General features: G+C 36.9%; 2 protein-coding genes across 4 annotated transcripts in view; both read left to right on the forward strand.

Annotated features, from left to right (window-relative positions):
- The window catches only part of GOLM2 (golgi membrane protein 2), a 108736-nt gene extending 105395 nt beyond the window's left edge, over positions 1-3341 (forward strand). For both annotated transcript variants that reach the window (XM_060096759.1, XM_060096760.1), the window contains one exon: positions 491-3341. In XM_060096759.1, coding sequence (XP_059952742.1) covers positions 491-561 — 71 coding nt within the window. In that variant the 3' untranslated portion in view covers positions 562-3341. The remainder of the gene's footprint in view (positions 1-490) is intronic.
- Positions 3342-11070: 7729 nt separating this feature from the next.
- CTDSPL2 (CTD small phosphatase like 2) overlaps positions 11071-20767 on the forward strand; it is a 73722-nt gene continuing 64025 nt past the window's right edge. For both annotated transcript variants that reach the window (XM_060096761.1, XM_060096762.1), the window contains exon 1: positions 11071-11261. The gene's annotated coding sequence lies outside the window, so the exon portion shown is untranslated. The remainder of the gene's footprint in view (positions 11262-20767) is intronic.

Consider the following 20767-nt stretch of genomic DNA (forward strand, 5'->3'; position numbering starts at 1 on the left):
AAGGCATGAAAATGTATAAAGAATGATTTCTACCAAAGCTTTAATTTAAAGGACTAACTTTCGTCTATATAGAAATAATATATTTACGTAAAAGGATCAATTCCTCAGTGCTTGTGGAATCCTAAAGCTTTGCTAACTATCTAGCTCTACTTGTTTCTTTCATCCTCTTTCTTTTCTTTTCCCTTCTTCCTTTCTTCTTTCCTTTCTCTCTCTCCCCCCACCTTTTCCTCTTTTCTTCCTTCCCTTCTTTTTTTTCTCTATCATCAAAAGATTTGTTAAAATTAAGTGATTTTCCAAAACAGTTACAGACTTTTCACTCATTTGCCAAGCAACTAAGAAACAGAACAGCATTTACAGAAGGTGTAAGATAACGAGTAGAAAACTACATTAAGGCTGAAGGAAAAAAAAGGAGAGAGAGAGATTATTTGATTGGATTTCTGTAAGTGATTTTAAAAATAATATTCTTGATACCTGATTATTTTCCTTACAGATGATGAAGAACAAGAACTTCAAATGGATCCTGCAGACTATGGAAAGCAACGTTTCAATGATGCCCTTTAAGCTGTAAAGGAAAACTTCAGAAAACCTAAAGTGCTGTAAAATGGAATCATTTCTACTTTGTCGATTTTGACTTTTGTTGTAAAGATACATTGAGATAGATTTAAGGAAAATTTTAAATGAAAGAATGTACCCATGTACATATGTGAACTTTTCATATTGTATTATTAAAGCAGAGACTTTGGGGTTATGTTACAGTTGAGCCAAAAACAAAGTAAGCAAAACTGTAATCTTTGCATTTAAAGCAAACTAATGTATATTTTACATTTTATTGAGCCTAATTCTTTCCACAAATAGACAAACAGGAAAAATGATTGTACAGTTTATATGTTGCACATAGCATAACCACAAAGAGAACAATTATTCAACTGGAAAACTTTTTATACACTAATACATGCTTGTTAGCCCAACAGGTGTTCTGTTCTATCCACCCCTCATCTCATGCTGTTCAAGGAATCACACCTAGAATAGTTGCATGAAAGAGAGGGGAACCTGGAAGCCAAGCACTGGGCAGCAATGTGCAAAATCACTTCCCTACTCTTTTTATTTTACATGAGTAATGATGTGTTTCGGCAGATAAGCTTTCAGCTGAGGCCTGATGGAAGCTGAGATAACCTGCAAAGACATAACAATATTTATGAGTTATACCTTACTTAGTTCATGAAATTGTGAAATGCATGATTGATGATGTATTTTCAATTTTTATTTTTTCAGGTAATACCAGTACTGTTTAACCGTTACTGGCTAAAATTTTTATATTTTCAGAGTTAAAGTTGGTGAAGATATTAATGATTTAAATGCCAGATTCTGAAAGAGGCTAAATCAACCTTGAAATGAATTTGCAATCAGTATTTCAAAGCATCTCTGGTAGTTTTAGTGATCTTATTTGACTAGACTTTTTCAGAAGTATTAAATAAGCAATTTTAACAAATTTTTATTAATGCACAGATAAGTAGAAGTACAGTGAGATCTACAGCCATTTTATTAAAATAGCTTAAAAGTTTGTAATAAAGATGAAGAACCTTTGTATTTACTTAATATGTTAGTTAAGAACCCATAAACCTCATATTTGCTAGATTTACAAAATTATTTTAAATGCATTTGTCTTTTTTGACCCTCTTCAGTAGAACATGTAAGCTAGCTAATCCTTGTTTTCTGATTGAAAGAACTTTTAAATCTTATTGCCCTCCCCCCAAATAAAAGGTTTTGATCATGAGAAATTTAAGCTTGTTAACTGTGTTTCAGAAGGGCTACTGTTAATGCACATGAACATGAGATGCTTTTTTTCCCCCCTGTACTCAGGTTCTAGTCAAAATTCAAACTTATAGAGATTTAAAAAAAAAAAAAAAAAGGTTGTTCAATTATTGGAGGTGCAAAAATTCTTAGACTTCAGTTTAAAATTATTTAGCAACCCAGAAAAGATGTAGTGATTTATTAAAATTGTTTTTTCTACCATATCAAAGTTAGTTATTCATGGTTTTGCTGTGAGTAGAGTCAGGCCTATAATTAATAGGTATGATAGTTCACAGAATTTTTTTAAGTGGAGTTAAAGGGAATTGATGTACACCTTTCAGAAGTTAGGGTGGGAAGATGAATCTAAAACAAATTCCTAGTAATACTTTATATATAATACTGTAAAATCTTTACAAATGAAAACCATGAAATTTCCTGCCTTAGTTCCTTTGTCATAAAAACAATCACTTGGTTATATGGTAGCTATTACTTACACAGCAAAATTTCTTCAATTAGCAGTCTAGACATTTTATAAACTGAGAAATCTTGGATCAATTGATAATATTTTTGAACTGTATTAACATTTTAGTGCTATAAAATACTATGTGAATCTCTTAAAATTCTGACATTCTACAGTCTGTATTAGACATGCTGGTTTTATAACATTTTACTTCTGCCTTAAGATTTACGTTTTTTAAATGTATTTTTGCCCTGAATTAAGTGTTAATTTGATGGAAACTCTGCTTTTAAAACCATCACTTACTGGGTTCTAATAAATTAAAAATTAAACTTGTTTTACTATTTTGCTGATTCTGATACATATACACACATCACACTCATGTGATGCAAATAGTTAGATTTTAACAATAAAATTTGAGTAAATTTAGAATTCATTTTAAGCTAAGCTAAACTAGAATGGCAGAAATTTTTACACTAGCACTGTTTACTGTAATGCTAGTTTATTCAACAAATTTTGAGTGCTTCCTATGTGCCCAGCATTGTTCTAGGTAGTAATAAGACTGTAGTAAATAAGGTAGACCAGGTTTCTGTTCTCATGGAGCTTACATTCAAGTGGCAGCAGTCAGACAATATACAGGTAAATACTTGAATCAGATAATTTTAAATTGTGATAAGAGCTATTATAAATAAAACAAAGTTCCAAGGTTCCAAGGTGTATAAAGATCCAAATAATCAGGTTTTCACATAACTGAAACATTGCAGTTGTGAGGCTAGAATATCATGAGCAAGGAAAAGAGAAATGAGGCTAAAGAGGTATGGAAGGGGTAAGATTAGGGAGAGCCTCGTAAGTTTAGGTTATTTGTTACTGACCCATAAAGAGAATATGCAGAATATAAAATATACATGGGAAGATGGTTCCAGGGAAAATGTAAATATGACTTCAAAGTCATTGCTCAAACATATACCTTTATTTAAAAAAATAAGATTGTATGACTTTTTGACTTCTCATTTGTATCATCTTGTAACAACAAAATTTGCTAGAATATGAGGGCAGAGAATGTTAAAAAATAAAAATAAAAACAAAAACATGAGGGAGGTAGTCACTTCCCATAATGGCTGACCTTGGTAACTTCCGTTCTTTCACGTCTTACCGTATGGTTTTAATAAGACAAACAGTGTGACACAAATGCATTTCCAAAGTTTAGGTTACTGAGTCTTAACATCACATGTGGGCCATCAACATTCAGTTCTAATTGGACTACATCTAGTTCCTTTTAAAAGATTCTCCTTGCTAAGGGTTCCAAATGAAAATTAAACCAACTATCCCAGAAAAAAAGGGGGAATTTAATGGTCCATGTAAGCAAACTGCATATAAGGCAAGTGTCTCCTGGACTTGAAGACGATTGAAACAAGGACTTGAATGCTGCCAACTTGTTTCACCAACTCCCATTTCTGCTTCCCTCTACTTGTTCTTCATTCTCTCAAACCAGCTCCCCTGCTCAAAGCTCTAACCAAGATTTCTAGCAGGTCATGTTTTCCTAGTTTTGCCACCTTAGAGGGGCTGCTCCTCTTTCCTTAGTTCCACTTCAGAAAATCTGAGGGAAGGGAGACTTGTGCTTCTGGCTATGATTTAGTAACTTACCTAGCCCTCCTGGATTAGGAGCAACTGTAAAACTGGACAAGATATATTAAGCAACTGTTTTCAGGTAGCACAAAACTGAAATTTCTGAGATAAGGGAAACTTAAGTAGTTGAGCCCCACAATCACCCTGCTTCCTGTGCTGTAAAGAGGCTGGAGTGCTAAGCCAGGAAGATAGAGATCACAGTGGGGAGCAGCTGAAATATTGAAAATTATGGGATGGGGCATCAGAGAAGAAAGCAATTCAGAGAGGTAGCCCCAGAAATCCATATAGGGGTCCCCACAAGTCCATGGCTGAGGACAGCCTGTATATAACCATAGCAAAACCACCTGATGCGTACCGAATAGCAGTTGCGACAAACTTGAGAATGGAACAGATACCAGAGGGCAAGCAGTGTTGGCATAAAAAACAGTGCTAAGGGACATTGGATGTCTGGGCCTGCCAAGATGGACATCTCCTTAACAACTGTGGCATCCAGCTGAAACACTAGAAAGGTTGCACCTTAGGAGTAAAGACCATGCCCTAGAGTAAGACCTACTGTAGACTGCCCTAACATGCTCTGACACCATTGACATGGGAGACAGAGTATGGAGATTTGAGTCCTGCCAAGTTAGAACTTATGAAACTCCTTTCCACATATATGAACTAACAAAGCATAAAACCAAGTCTACGCTAGTTTAAGGTGACCACTCAGTAACTGAAGTACCAAGAATCATCACTTTCCAGAAGAAGATAACAATTCAGAATTTCTACAAGATATACACAATATCTAGTATTCAATGGGAAACTACTAGAAGTACAAAGACACAAGAAATTGTGATCCATATTTAGAAAAATTGAGATGGCCTTGGTATTAAAAACATGTTCAAAGATTAAATGAAAATATGAGTGAACAGATAGAGAATCTCAGCACAGAAACAAAAGTTACAAAAAATGTAATGGGAATTCTATTGTGTGTGTGTGTGTTTTATCTGGTTTTTTTTTTTTTTTTTTTTTTTTGGCCGCTCAGCTTACAGGAGTTCCCCGACCTTAATGGGAATTCTAGAACTGCAAAGTACTATAACTGAAATGAAAAATTCATTGGATGGGTTTAATAGTAGATTAGAGATGGCAATAGAATGAACTTAAAGAAATACAAATGTAGTTGTTCTGTGAGTGTTTGGAAATGGAGGGCTGAAATGCTGAGAGACCCCGAAATGTGGATTTGGGATTCATTCTTCAAATATTTATTAAGTACTCAAGATGCTGTCCACTCCATTCCCTAACACATAAGCCTAAAGAATCCATCATGAAAGAACATGGATCATATTTTCAATTACTTATTAAGTAGAGAACTGTTCTGAGTACTGGGGATACAACACTGAGAAAGTCACTGCCTTCATGGAGCTTATATGCCAGAGGGAGAGATAGATAATTATTTTCTATACTCACAGTGATAAATGCTATGAGAAAAATAGATCTGAATAAATAGTGATGGAAGAGTGCTATTTTAGATAGGATAATCAGGGAGGGCCTTTCTGAAGAGATGGTGTGAGAACAAGCCATTTGAATAACCTGTGCAAAACTACTTAATAGAAATAATGCAAGTCACCTATGTAATTTAAAATTTTCTCCACCTTTAAAAAACAGGTGAAATTCTGACATTTAACCAAAAATATTACCATTTCAACGTGTAATCAATAGAGAATAGTACTGAGATATTTTACATTCTTTTGTACTAAATCTGAAATCTAGTGTATATTTTGTACTTACAGTACATCTCATTTTGGACACTAAATCGCCACTGAAAATATTTGATTGGTATTTAGAGTTCATTAAACTTATAGTTGAATAAGTATATTTACATACTCAGGTTCCAAGCATACTTAAAATAGACTTTACTTTTTAGGGCAGTTTTAGCTTGACAGCAAAATGGAATAGAAAGCAGAGTCACCACATACCCTATTCCTGCGTGCGCACACACACACACAGCTTTCCCCACCAACATCCTGCACCAGTGTAAAATTGTTACAATTCATAAACCAACACTGACACATCATTATCAGCCAAAGTCCTTAGTTTATGTTAGGATTAACACTTGTACATTCTATGGATTTGGACAAATGTATAGTGACATGTATCCATCATTGTAGTATAATCGTTTCACTGCCCTAAAAATCCCTTATGTTCCACTTATTCCTCCTCCCTTACCCCTAAACCCCTGGAAACCACTTATCTTTTTACTGTCTTTTGAGTTTTCCATAAAGTCATATAATTGGAGTCATACAGTATATATAATTGGAGTCATACAGTATATAGCCTTTTCAGATTGGCTTCTTTCACTTAGTAATATGCATTTAAGATTCATCCATGTCCTTTCATGGCTTGATAGCTCATTTCTTTTTAGCTGAATAATATTCCATAGTATGGATGTACCACCGTTTTTTTTACACAGTCACCTACTGAAGGACATCTTGGTTGCTCCAAGTTTTAGCAATTATGAATAAAGCTACTGTAAACATTTGTGTGCAGGTTTTGTGTGGACCTAAGTTTTCAGCTCCTTGTAGTAAAAAACACATAAAGTTTACTGTTGCACATTTACATTTAAAATGTACAATTTAGTGGCATTAAGTAAATTCACAGTGTTGTGCAGCCATCACCACTATCTAGTTCCAGAACTTTTTCATCACCCTAAGTGTAAACACTGTTAAGCAGTCACTCAAGTATTAATTTTGAAATTTAAGTTAATTAAAATTAAATAAAAATTAACTTCCTCTACCACACTAGCCACATTTCAAGTGCTCAGTAGCCACATGTGGTTAGTGGCTATTGAATAGCACAGGTCTGGGGGAAGAGAATTAGAGGCAGAGGAAACAACAAATGCAAAGCCCTTTATGCAAGAATACACTTTTTCAAAGAACAGTTAGTTGGCCAATATGACTGGAGTACAAAGAGCAAGAGGTAGGGAATGTAGTCAATGAGGTAGCCAAGAGTCAGCTAATGGTTTTTCATGTCATAGTAAAGACATTAGATTTTATTTTAAGGGTGATGGAAAATTTATAAAGACGTTTAAAATGATCACTCTGACTAATGTGTTGGAAAGATTGAAGGAGGTTAAAGAATGAAGCAGGAAGACTTAAAAGACTGTTACAGGTGAGCGATGTTACAGTATTCCAGGTGAGCAATGATGGTTCTTGAACTAGGGAGGTAGCTGAGGTGATGAAAAGTGTTTAGATTCAGGATATATTTCAAAGGTTTAGATTATTGCATTTACAATGGATTGGATGTTAGACATAAGAAAGAAAAACTATTCTGTAAATTATAGAACACTGAGAGAGAAACAAGTTTGAGAGAAAATTGAATTTAGTTTTGACCATGTTATGTTTTAGATGGTCATTGCCATCAAGTGATTGCAAATTTGGAGCTAGATGACAGCTCTGATATTTTAATATTTATTATAAATATTACTTTCTTGGTGAGTTGCTATAAGAGTGATAAAAAACATATAACTCATAGAGATAGAATTAATTAGAATGGATTCTGAAGTGCACATGCCTTATATATCAGGTAAAAGGTAAATATATATTCCATATATTCTGGAATAAGGGATCTACTGAAAGACTGTTGAAGATTCAAGATACTTGTATTACATTACTTAGTGATTAAATGATAAATAGAATTATTTTTAATGTTTTCATATAACATAGTTTTGAACAGTTTAAACAGATACACGCCCAAAGAACACATACAGATGGCCAAGAGGCACGTGAAAAGCTGCTCAACATCACTAATTATTAGAGAAATGCAAATCAAAACTACAATGAGGTATCACCTCACACCAGTTAGAATGGGCATCATCAGAAAATCTACAAACAACAAATGCTGGAGAGGGTGTGGAGAAAAGGGAACCCTCTTGCACTGTTGGTGGGAATGTAAATTGATACAGCTGCTATGGAGAACAGTATGGAGGTTCCTTAAAGAACTAAAAATAGAATTACCATATGACCCAGCAACCTCACTACTGGGCAAATACCCAGAGAAAACCATAATTCAAAAAGACGCATGCACCCCAATGTTCATTGCAGCACTGTTTACAATAGCCAGGTCATGGAAGCAACCTAAATGCCCATCGACAGATGAATGGATAAAGAAGTTGTGGTACATATATACAATGGAATATTGGCCATAAAAAGGAACAAAATTGGGTCATTTGTAGAGACATGGGTGGACCTAGAGACTGTCATACAGACTGAAGTAAGTCAGAAAGAGAAAAACAAATATTGTATATTAACGCATATATGTGGAATCTAGAAAAATGGTACAGATGAACTGGTTTGCAAGGCAGAAATAGAGACACAGATGTAGAGAACAAATGTATGGACACCAAGGGGGGAAAGTGGGGGGTGGGGTGGGATGAATTGGGACATTGGGATTGACATGTATACACTGATGTGTATAAAATGGATGACTAACAAGAACCTGCTGTATAAAGAAATAAATTAAATATAAAAAAAAAAACATGGGCTTTCCTGGTGGCACATTGGTTGAAAATCCGCCTGCCAATGCAGGGGACACGGGTTCGAGCCCTGGTCCGGGAAGAACCCACATGCCGCGGAGCAACTAAGCCCATGTGCCACAACTACTGAGACTGTGCTCTAGAGCCCATGAGCCACAACTACTGAAGCCTGTGTGCCGCAACTACTGAAGCCCATGTGCCTAGAGCCTGTGCTCCGCAACAAGAGAAGCCACTGCAATGAGAAGCCTGCACTGCACACCGCAACAAAGAGTAGCCCCCACTCGCCACAACTAGAGAAAAGCCCACGCACAGCAACGAAGACCCAACGCAGCCAAAAATAAATAAATAAATAAATCTATTAAAAACCCCAAAAAACAGATACATGCCACTAGTTTTTTGCATTATTTTTTTTCCTATGGTTAATGCTTTGCATCTAAATATACTTCACACTTTTTTTAAAGTCCATATTTTTAAACCTTTATTCTAAAATCTTGGACAGGGTTATTGAAGCTTAATGACATTAACAACTACCATTTAAGGAGAAAGGAAAACACCATAAATAATCTCATTTGATCTTTAAATGCTGCAGAAAAAAAGGCTAGCAGAAAGTGATGGATGTAAACGGTGTTAAAATGTTAACTAAATTGCAAAAGCATTTAGGCTTACTACCAGTAACCTTTCTAATCTTAACATCTAACAATAGTAACACTGTCATAGGACACAGTAGGATGTGATGTAATGAGCAGGAGGAGGACTTGAATCCTGATTGTATTTCTTACTAGCTGACTGCACTTGTCTTTGGATAAGGTATCTGTTTTTCCCTTTTTCTTCCCCCCTTTAAAAAGATTTTCAGTGTCTTCAACTAAAGAATGGGAGGACTAATATCACCTACTTATCTCTCAGAGTTGTTGGAAGAATCAAAATGCATATAAAAGCGCTTTGGAAATAGCATGTTTTACTTAAGTTTTAGGAATGAAGGTTTAAAACAATTACTACTTGAATTTTTTCTTCAGAAATATTTCCAATTTTAACCTGATTTAATAATTATTTTAGTAATCAATTGGTGTAATTGTTTACTTTATATTCTATTGCTTTCCATAATACACACTGGATAATTAGTAATTATCTGTTGATTTTCAATTAGTTTTACAGTAACCTATTATTTTGTGGACTGTTGCCAGTTCTGCACGCTGTATACCACGGGCTCTCAATAAATGTCACATTCAGAGCATTCTTGTAGCAAGAAGATTTAGGATCCAAATGAATTCTGAGCTCTGACAGACAGGATCTGCAGAATATAAGGCTTTCAGAAGACAACCCACCTGCTCCACACTTTCAAACAGCAACAACCAGATTCACAAGGTTCTCTGCCTACCTCTCAGCCTCATCTCTCTCCACTGTCTTCCCCTCAACTTCTCCAACCCCGGTGCGCAGAACAACTTCCCCAAATGCTCAACGCAATCTCATATTTGGACTTTTCCATCTCTTGTTTCCTTTACCTAGACACTCTTCCTTTGTAACACCAACTCTTTGTCTCACTTAGATGTCATCTCATGAAAGCCTTTCCAGACCTCCTGTGCTCTTACAAAGGCCTGTCAAGAACTCCTTCTTGTAGTCATTTTATCACACGGTATTTAAATCCTGTTTACTTGTCTGTCTTCTTCAATAAACTGTGAACTCTGGGAAGGCAGTGTCTGTGTCTGCCTTGTTCACTGTTATATACCGTGCATGTAGTATGGTTCTAACACATTATGGTTTTACAATAAATATTTCTTGATTGAATAACCAGAGTGGTCCGGAGTTTTAGTAGACAGATAATGCTCTTCCAATCACTACGCTTGGTTTTCTGCCATTCAGCTAGGACTGGACGCTCCGGATTGATACATTTTCACCTCGTGAGGTTGGCAGCCCTTAGACCAGGCCTGCAGGTAGGAACCCATTTATCTGAATGATCTGACTTAGCAGAACCACCGCCGACACGCGTGGCGTGGGTCTCTATGACCCACGAGCAACTGCTATGCCCTCTAGGTAGCGAGGTGGAAAGAGGATCTTCAGGGGCCACCAGGATCCCAGGAAAGACGAAAGATTCGTCTTAACCTGGCCTCTGGCAGCACTGTCTACACACTACCTCCTCCTGCGCGCCAAGCCATTAGTACCACCCGGTCCCACTCGGCTCCACCCACTTGGCGAGCCCGGGTTACTAAACCCTGGCCGCCAGGTTGCGCGAGGCGTTCCTAAGCCCCGCCTCCGGGGCGAGGGCGCGCTCCCCCTCCCAGCTCTGCCTAAACAGTTCCGTTAGCAGCGGGAGGAAAAAACCATCCTTCAGGTCCCCGCCTCTCCACTCCCAACACTTTACTCCCTACTCCCCTTGCGACCACTACACAGAGCTACGGAGGCCCCTAAAGTCCAAACATCCCCAGGCACTGCCATAGCCTGATAGATTTTGTCCTTGTTACTCCATCCCGTCCCAGGGCCCTGTGTTCTGCTTTTGTCAGGAATTCGAGCTCCTGAGTTTCTTCCGGCGGCAGGAACTCTAACGCTTTTCACGGAAGTAAAGTTGTTTTTTTGGCTTTTTTTTGCGGGGGGAAGTGGCTTTTTTTTTTTTTTTTTGGCCGCTGGGGCTGCCCGCATTCCTTCCCTCCCACCTCGCGGAATTGTGGCGGGAGGGGGAGGAGAAAGTCAAAGCGCCTGCGCGGAGAGGCCGCTTTCCATCCGGGTCTCCGTCCGTGCGGTGCAGCAGGTCGGTAGGCGGGAAATGGCGACTGGCTGAAGGAGCTGGTTCTGTTGCTGCTGCGGGCTAAGCGGGAAAGACACCACGCGTTGCGCAGTCGGGACCATCGCCGGAGCCTGAGGAGACTTCTCTGTCGTCACAATTAGGTAATCCCACTCGTCCAGACGCTGCCGCTGCTCCCAGTCTTAGTCCTCCTCTTCCAGGGCCGTCTGCTGGGATCTCCTCCCCTTCTTAACCGGGTTCTCCAGCGGCTGCGGCGCCTTGGTAGGCATTCAGTGTTGGCGCCTCGTACGTCCGCTGTGTGGAGCCGCTCTTCTCTGGACTTTCCCCTGGGAACAGAAAGGGAGCTCACTTCCCGCCAGCTTCGGCTCTCAGGCTGCGGCCTGTGTTGTGATTTCTGGGGTTAGATTTCACTTTGCTACCCACCCCCATCCCGATCTCACGTCCGTAGTCCCAAAACCTGTGGTCCCTCCCGGTAATTGGGTTAGATCAGCTTTTCTAACCTTGACCCGTCTGACGTTTTAGGTATTTCATTCTTTCTAGTAGGGTGCTTTTGCGGGGGGAGGGCGTTGCTCTATCTCAGTTTTTATAAATACCTTTTGAGGACCTGGAAGAAGAGATTTCACTAAGTTCTGTTTGTCTACTGTTAAAATGTTGAGTTGACATTGTTAACTTTTTCAAATTAAGAGTGGTGGTAAAGAACAGCCCATGTGGAAGGCCTCTGGTTTCTGTAGTGGTCAGTTAAGGGTGAATCTTACTGTACTTCGTATTCTACACTTTCTTTGGGTATCAAATGCCTGTATAGATGCTTATTTTTGTATTCTTTACTAGAATTCCATGGTAAATAATTGTATAAGTAAATCGTCTTTATTTACTTCTCACTTTAGTGGGGGCTGGAGGTGTGAAGGATGTTAAGCACTTCAGAGTACCTTAGGGAAACCTACAGAGATACTGCTCGTAAACTGCACTAAGATCCTGAAATGAAATGTACTTAGTAGATGTTCCTCCAAGGCAGGGATTTACCTTTCCAATGCTAATAAGACAATACCAAGATTACTGCCTAACATAGGTATACAATTAGTGACTTAAAAGATAGATTTATCTTCGTAATTTTCAGGTTGTAGATTTCTTTATATACTGTCTCCCCATTCTTTGCCAAGTTTTAAGTTTTCGTTTGTTGTCCAGCTGTTATCCTTATAAAAGCAAGGAAATGGCTAAAGCTACTTTTATTCCTCCTTCTTGTTCTTTTCCACCTTGCAGACCAGTTGTCCATAAAGAGAAGTAATAGGGAGACTGTTGGTGTTTTTCAGAATTTGTTTTTCAATCTTGTTGAATTTGGGGCCTTTGTAGTTGTTTTTTCTTTTAAACTAGTCAAATTAAGTTTTGAAAATGTGGTTCACATTACACGTCATTTGATGTTTGTAACTCAAAGGCTTTCAGCTCTCTAGGTTCAGTTTAAAAGACTTCACTATTGTTTGCATATTAGGATTAAATGTCACTAATAAACAGGAACACACAAACATTACAATTGTCATTTAGTAGATTCCCCCCCCCCAAGGTCATAAAGAAAGTCAAGGCAAAGTGTAGCTCTTAGGTGAAGCAGTCTTTTAGGATTGAGTTGAACTTCATACTTATCTTCAAAACCAAAAGAACAGGGGGTAGGAAGTGGAGGTGAGGGCATACTAGATACTTGCTGAGTCAGTTTGTTTAAAAAATAGGGCCAAATATGTGACTTAAAAGGATGTAAAATAAATTATTGGTCTAGTGTAGGTTTTATCTATACTTTAATGATCTTTTTGGGTAGTTTATGAAGCATTAATGTTTTAAATAAAATTTGTTTTACGGATAGCTGAATGAGCACTGTTTGTAGACTTTGTCTTCAAGAACTCTTCCAAATCGTTTTAATTCCTCATTCATTTGATTCTTTTAATATTCCTCCCAGTATACGTTGAAAGGCTGTGAAAGCTCTAAGTGGTATAGTCCTTAACCTTTGTGGACTTGTAGCTGTACAGAAGTTCTAAATAGGATTGCATAGAAAAAACAAATAGAATTAGTGGGTTTTATAATATTCTACGTAGTGTCTCTTGGACATTTCAGTTGAGCTAGTAAGGTTATTCTTTTCTCACTGTTAAGAAATTAAGAATTAGGGGTGTTTTATCTTTGCGAAATTCATCTAGCTGATCCGATGTTTGAGATTTCTGGTCAAGAGGATTCTTCACAAGATTATTATATAGCAGAATCCATCCAATTCGGATTTTAAAAAAACCTTGGCTCTGTTGTTCAGAAAGGATGTTCTAGACTCTAGACTTGTAACTATAGGATTAATTGCAGATTGAATAAAATGGTATAAATTTATCTCATTCATAGGGGATTTTTGGATTAATGCGATAAAGAAAAAGTGGTTTGTCTGAATAAACAATATGTAAGTTTGTAATTTACCGAGTTGTTGTGAAAGCATAAAGTAGAAAAGACACTAAGTCATAAATACCAAATGTTCTAAGAAGACCTCATATATGATATTCTCTAAGTAATTCTTCTGGGTAGGTTACCTGACCATTTTAACTGGATTGGCTACAGGGGTCATTTGCTCTACTTTGAAGATGAGAAGATTTAACAGAGATGAGACTTAAGATAAAACCATACAACTTTTAGTTTCCACTTTACATTTGCAATGAGACATATATCTAAACCAGACATATATTCACTACTGGTTTATGACTACATTAATTTTTAATTTAAATTGTATTAAATTATAATTGGATCTACATTACAAATAGGTGGACTAAGTGGTTGACTGTGTGGTATAATCTGAGAATTGCCAATGCCAAACTTTATTTGTGTCTCTGCTTTGTGTTATGGAATTCTTTCTAAAATGTTTCGTTTAAAATTACAAATTCTCTGGAAGAAAAGCTTTAAACTATTGCCTTTTATTGGCAATATTAGCACAGATTAGTTTATCAAATAAATTTGCTGATACCACAAACAGGTGAGGGTTCAGAGACAGTGGAACAACAGAAGTAAGCTTCTTTGCATTGGCTGTGATCAGGAGAGGTGTGGCATGTAGGAACATTGTCTGAAGGACACAGGCATGGTGGGAGTAGAGTTATAGTGAGAAGCTTGGGCCTCTTGGGGTCCTTTGGGAATCTTGTGACTCTGACTGACAGTAATGAGGAGTGAGGCTAAGTGTGGTCCCAAAAAGAATTGTAGGACCTTAAGGACAAACGTGGTTTATAGCTTTGGCTTGCCCTTTTGTTTATTTACCTCATCTGCAGGTCCCCATTTAGTATGGTATTTTTAGAAAAGAGTGAAGGAAAACACTAAAATGCCATTGAAAAAAAAAGTGTTGTAAAATATTTACATAAAAAGTCTTTTAACTTTAATATAAGGTCACAGTAGGCCAGTTAACTATATTAGGGACCCCAGGTTTTATGGTAATCATAGGCTCTCCTGTGTTCATTTAGAGAAATTATAGAAAAGGAAGTTTATCTAGATTAAACATGAATCATCAACTGTGCTTTGACTTGGGGTTCTAGCAGTCAGGTTTCCATAATAGCTATAATAATTTTAGGACAAGGAAATGTGTTTATTACTTTGATTAAAGAAACATAAAATTGTACTAATAGAAGGCACTTGAATACTTCAGAAATAATTGGGATTATACTTAGTAATAGTGGCTTATATATAGTTTAGGAAGAATGTTTTCTTTCTTTGGACTAAATACTTCTATATGGAGAAATTGGAAACTAAAAAGGCAGAGTCATTGCTAAAAATAAATAAGAAAGGGATATTAAGAATCTGTTAGCATCATGACATGATATTTTAAGTTTCTCATGTTGACCAGTTAAAATAATGTTTAAGTAGGAATTCAAAATATATTTTATTAAAAGAAGAGTATATTATTTGTTAAAGAAAAATATACAGAACCAATAATTATCTTTTCAGTTGAGAACAACTATGATTATTTGTTTCAGTAATAATTGCTTTCTTCCTGATATTCCCCCAATATATATGATTATTCTATTGAGTTGAAATTGATTAACTTCTCACTGACTTTACAAGTACCTGCTTTAGTGTATTTTGTTAAATAAGATAATTATACAGTAAAGTCCTTTAATTTTCTGATGTACTGATAAAAATTATTTGAAAAATACAATCACATTTCAAACTATCATGCATTTTTCCCTCATTGATAATATACCATTTTACTTTATTTTATTTTACTTTTTTAGTAGTAGCAAACAAGAGGGCACTTCTGTTAGAGAATTATGATCTTACCTCATCTTTGACTAGTAATTTAGATAAAAATTCTTAAAACTCTTCTTAAAACTTTTTGTCTTTGGTTTATCTCAATCATAGTGATTAGTTTTTCTTTGGTAGGTAGTATTAATAAGAATAGTAGGAAATTATTTCAGGTACTCAAAGATTTTTAATCAATAACTATTTTTGCCAACATCTCATTGATTCTTTTCTTATTATCAAATTAATGTGTTCTGAGAGTTTCATATTTCTACTGGCCTGAGAGTAAGTTGAATATAAAATTAATTTTCTTTAAATAGAAGCTTTTACTGAAGGAGTAGTTATATCTCTCCACTTGCCCAATTTTGGTGAGAACTACTTAAATAAAAAGCATTCTTAGGAAAATTCTGCCAAAATTAACTTCACTTTTTTATTATTCAAAATTTCTTTAATGTATCCAATAAGTACATTGTAACTTGCATGTATACAGGTAACTCCTGTAAATTTTAAAAATTGCATATATTGGAATATATTCCATAGAAAGGATAGTAATATGATGAAAAGTGATACACTGGAGTGACAGGTTTCCCATGTGCTTTTTTTTTAAATCTCATTAATAACATTTTAATATGATTTTTAAATTTTTATTTATTATTTCTTTTTGGTTGCATTGGGTCTTTGTTGCATTGCGTGGGCTTTCTCTAGTTGCGGCGAGCGGGGGCTACCCTTCACTGTGGTGCGTGGGCTTCTCATCGCGGTGGCTTCTCTTGTTGTGGAGCACGGGCTGTAGGCTCACGGGCTTCAGTAGTTGTGGCTCACGGGCTCTAGAGCGCAGGCTCAGTAGTTGTGGCGAACAGGCTGAGTTGCTCCGCGGCGTGTGGGATCTTGCTGGACCAGGGCTCGAACCCGTGTCTCCTGCATTAGCAGGTGGATTCTTAACCACTGCGCCACCAGGGAAGCCCTCCCATGTGCTTTTGACAAGTTTCTAATGAATATTATAGTACTCAGTTCTTATGAATTCATAACTATATTTTTTCTAAAATAGCACATTTTGTTATAAAGTTTTATTCGTATGAATTTCTTTCATGCTGTGTAATAGAATGCTTCTTTTTACAAGATGTGTAAATTATACTTACTGCAGTTAGTTAAAATTAGAACAATCTCCAAATTACTGTTGCCTTAAAGCTTAGGTGAGAGAAATACAAGTCTGTCCTCAGCAGAAGTACATACTGTCTCATTTGGTACATAACAAGTATTGATTTTGCCCTAATGGTATTTCTGCTGAGTACATGTAAAGTTTTAAGTTGGGGTCCTGATAATAGTATTTTAAAACATGTATGTGAGTGGCTGTATTTTCAGTGATCAACAAACTGAATAATGCCATCTTTAAAAAATCATTTCATATTTTCATTGAGCATTTAGTCATCAATAATCTAAAAACCCAGAGAAAATTAATTGATCATGGTTTTAGAAAAAACTTTTTTTTTTGGTTGTTGTTCATTGAAGAAAACTTTAAGAGGAAAAAGAGCCATAATTTTATCAACCCAACTCAGCAGCTGTTTTTTTTTTTCAAATATTTTTGATTATGTTTATATTTGGTAGTTTTTGAAGAATTCCATTATCTAGTTTAAAAAAGGAGAGAAAGTTATGTATCACATAATAATAACCTAAAAAGACCACTTTATCACGTACTTTGTTGGGCAGGGTTCAAGGAAAAGAATCTCCCTGTCTTGGAGTTGATGCTTTATATAATCCTCCTCTACTTAATCCTCCTGCCCTAGTTGACTTTTGACTTTTATTAGGTGATAAGTGGGAGGGACCAAGAAATCTTTTCTTTCTGTAAAGTCATTTAATGAAGGGCTTGGGAAGGTAGTAAAGGAAGGGAGTAAAAGTGGACAGTTGTAGTATCTGAAGCTGTTGATTTCAGATTATTCAACTGGAAATATAGATAGTGAAACAGATACTGATACTTTTGTCATTTGGTGTCAACTAAGGCAGTGATTTTTAGCTTTTTCTTTCATGAGTGTAAATTGAGTAGTGATACCATTTGTAATAGAGTATAAATTAACAAACTCAGAAATTTAGAGCTAGAGGAGACTAAAAGGGTCATCTAGTCTTTGTTTCCTTAATGATGAACCATCTGAAGACTTTTTAACATGTAGTAAGTGTTGGTTTTAATTAGGGTGCTTCTAGGTAAGTTGTATGTGATAGAAGGATGAAAACAGCTCAGATTAATTAATGACTCATCTCCTGTTTTGACAGCTCTTTTTTTAGGTAAAATTTACATGTAGTAAAATGCATAGATCTGATGTCCAATAACTTCTTTTGCTGTTGAGGAAATGAAATGCTAGAATGATTGCATGACTTAATTAGTGTCTAATCAGTGTTACAGCTAACTAGTGATAGATTCAGGACTGATACCTCCCAGTCCAGGGGCTCTTCCTCTAGTAACTCCCTCAGGAGCCTACTCCAGAACTTTGCATGCATATTTTCTTTATATAGGCAATTTATAACTTATATATACCTAAATTTTATGGGGAAACCCAGACTTTGTTGCCTTTAAAGTTTGATTTGTGATCTTTTTACAATTTTCTTATTCATATCTTTTTGCCACTTTTGTTTCCCTTTTCTCTCTTTTATTCAGCAAAAATTTGTTTGAAAGAATGCACATTAGATTAGTCCTAGATAATTTGTTAAGAATCCTTCATATATAATGTGCTGTTTTGTTGTTTTGATAGAAAATAGTGTACTCAAGACCTCAACAGCGAATTATCAACTGAGTTTCTGCTTGTATCATTATTATAATCTTGTTAGCACAAGACAATTTGCAGCCGTAATTGTTGGCATCAAATATTGCTTGGGGTCAGGGATTTTGTGAAAAGGAAGGAAATCTTATGAGGAAGGAATATTTTTAGTTTTATTCTTGCTCTTTTTGTGAGCAAGAATTGATTACTGCAGTGAGGATTTTGTGTTTCAGTGACATATTTTTTTCCCTATTCTCTTGTCTCTTTGAGGGATATGAGAAAAATTATAGTTCGGTTCAACAAAGGTTGAGCTTTCATGTGTACCGGGTTGTTGGAGTTACAGATAAGTTCTCTGCCTTAAACACTCTTTCAGTTTAGTGCAGTTAAAGATATATAAATAGATTATTTCAGTACGATTTGTTAAGAGCTAAGGAGAGATAATCACCAGTTTACACAGGCATGGGCATGTGGGGGTGGTTACTTTATTGGGGTGCATGATACTTGGGCTGAGCTTTAAATGATGAGGATAAGAATTAGTTGAAAGGAAGGAATGTTTGAGGTATAGAGAAAAGCAGAAGCATGATACAGCACAGTGTGGGCAAGAAACTATTATTACTGGAGTGCAAAGAGTGAGGCAGCAAATAGCAGTGAAAAAAGACTTGGAGAGGTAGATCTTGGAGGGTTTTATATATATTGCTAGAGTTTAGTCTTTATTTTGAAGGAAGTTCGTGGGATGGAACAGGCAGATTTGTAGAGTGCAGAGGATGGATTTAAAGGGGGCAGACTGAGAAATATTTTAGAGGTAGAATCATGAGGATTTGGTGATTGACTGTAGGGGACAAGGGAGGGGAAGAATGACTAGGTGTTTAGGATGGTTTCTGGCTTCATTGATTAGGCAGATTACTTGTGATTAAGAATATAGTAGGGGGTGGCTTCCCTGGTGGCACAGTGGTTAAGAATCCGCCTGCCAATGCAGGGGACATGGGTTCGAGCCCTCGTCCGGGAAAATCCCACATGCCGCAGAGCAACTAAGCCTGTGTGCCACAGCTGCTGAGCCTGCACTCTAGAGCCCACGAGCCTCAACTACTGAGCCTGCGTGCCACAACTACTGAAGCCCACACACCTAGAGCCACAGAGAGAAGCCCCCGCAATGAGAAGCCCGCACACCGCAACGAAGAGTAGCCCCATGTTCACCGCAGCTAGAGAAAGCCTGCGTGCAGCAACGAAGACCCAGGGCAACCAAAAAAAAAAAAAAAAAAGAATATAGTAGGGGGATTACCCTGGCGGTCCAGTGGTTAAGACTCCACAATTCCAATGCAGGAGGCTCGGGTTCCATCCCTGCTCAGGGAACTAAAAAAGAATACAGCAGGAAATATACAAAAGGAAGAGCAGGTTTGGGAATAGGGGTGGCATAGGAAAGGTGAATTCAGCCTTTGGTAAGTTGAATTTGAGGTGCAGAGTGAAAGTGTTGAGAAAGCTGTTGGATGAGAGTCTGAAATTTATAGATGATACAGAAGCTAGAAGAATTAATGTTGCAATTTGGAAGAGGCCCCCACCTCCAATCTTTTTAGCTGGGCTGCAGATACATAGAAAGCAAACTTAATTGCTTGGTTTTAGATTGCTGAACAATCAGCTTTTTCTATTCCTGAGATGAGATCTGGTTCAAATGTTGAAAAAGTGGAAATGGTTTACATTATATACTCTCCCCCCAATGTCATGAGTTCTTAAGCTTAAAATGTTGTTGCACCCATTGCTATGTTTGTTTTGTGATGTAATCTACTTAAATTGTATCTACTTCATTCATTAGTAGTAGATTTATTTCCCTAATGTACTCATTTCCCAATCTTTACTTGTATTATTCTATTTTTACTGGTAATAGAAAAGAATTTATCTAGTAATGGAGCTCTAAAGAAATTAGAGGATGGTTAATTTCTAACATAAATAGTAGAGTTACCAAGATGAGGCTGTATATGTATGTGTAAAACTCTTCCTTTTATATTTTATGTTTAAGTAATAAAATTAGACTATTGCAGATATTATGTAGGCAATTTCTGATCAGTACTTGGCCCAATTGATATGTATTGTTTTTGGTTTTGGTCAGGTAATGCTGGCCTCATAAAATAAGTTGGGAAGTGTTCCCTTCTGTTTTCTGGAAGAGTTTGTTGTTTGTTTTGTTTTTTATTAAGATGTTTGGTAGGATTCTCCAGTGAAGTCATCTGGGTCTGGAATTGTCTATGTTGGAGACTTTTCCTGCAACTTAAAATTTTTTAAAATATGAGGCTGATCAGGTTATCTTTTTTGTTGCTGTTATAAATTTATTTATTTACTTTTGGCTGCATTGGGTCTTCGTTGCTGCACGTAGCCTTTCTCTAGTTGTGGCGAGGGGGGCTGTGCGTGGGCTTCTCATTGCGGTGACTTCTCTTGTTGTGGGCTCTAGGCGCATGGGCTTCAGTACTTGTGGCACGTGGGCTCAGTACTTGTGGCTCACAGGCTCTAGGGCTCAGGCTCAGTAGTTGTGGCTCACGGGCTTAGTTGCTCCACAGCATGTGGGATCTTCCCGGACCAGGGATCGAACCCATGTCCCCTGCATTGGCAGGCAGATTCTTAACCAGTGCGCCACCAGGGAAGGCCGGTTTACATGTTCTTTCCTTGATTATTTTATTTTAAATATG

The sequence above is a fragment of the Mesoplodon densirostris genome, chromosome 4 (assembly GCF_025265405.1).
Source record: "Mesoplodon densirostris isolate mMesDen1 chromosome 4, mMesDen1 primary haplotype, whole genome shotgun sequence".
In the NCBI taxonomy this organism is placed as follows: Eukaryota; Metazoa; Chordata; class Mammalia; order Artiodactyla; family Ziphiidae; genus Mesoplodon; species Mesoplodon densirostris.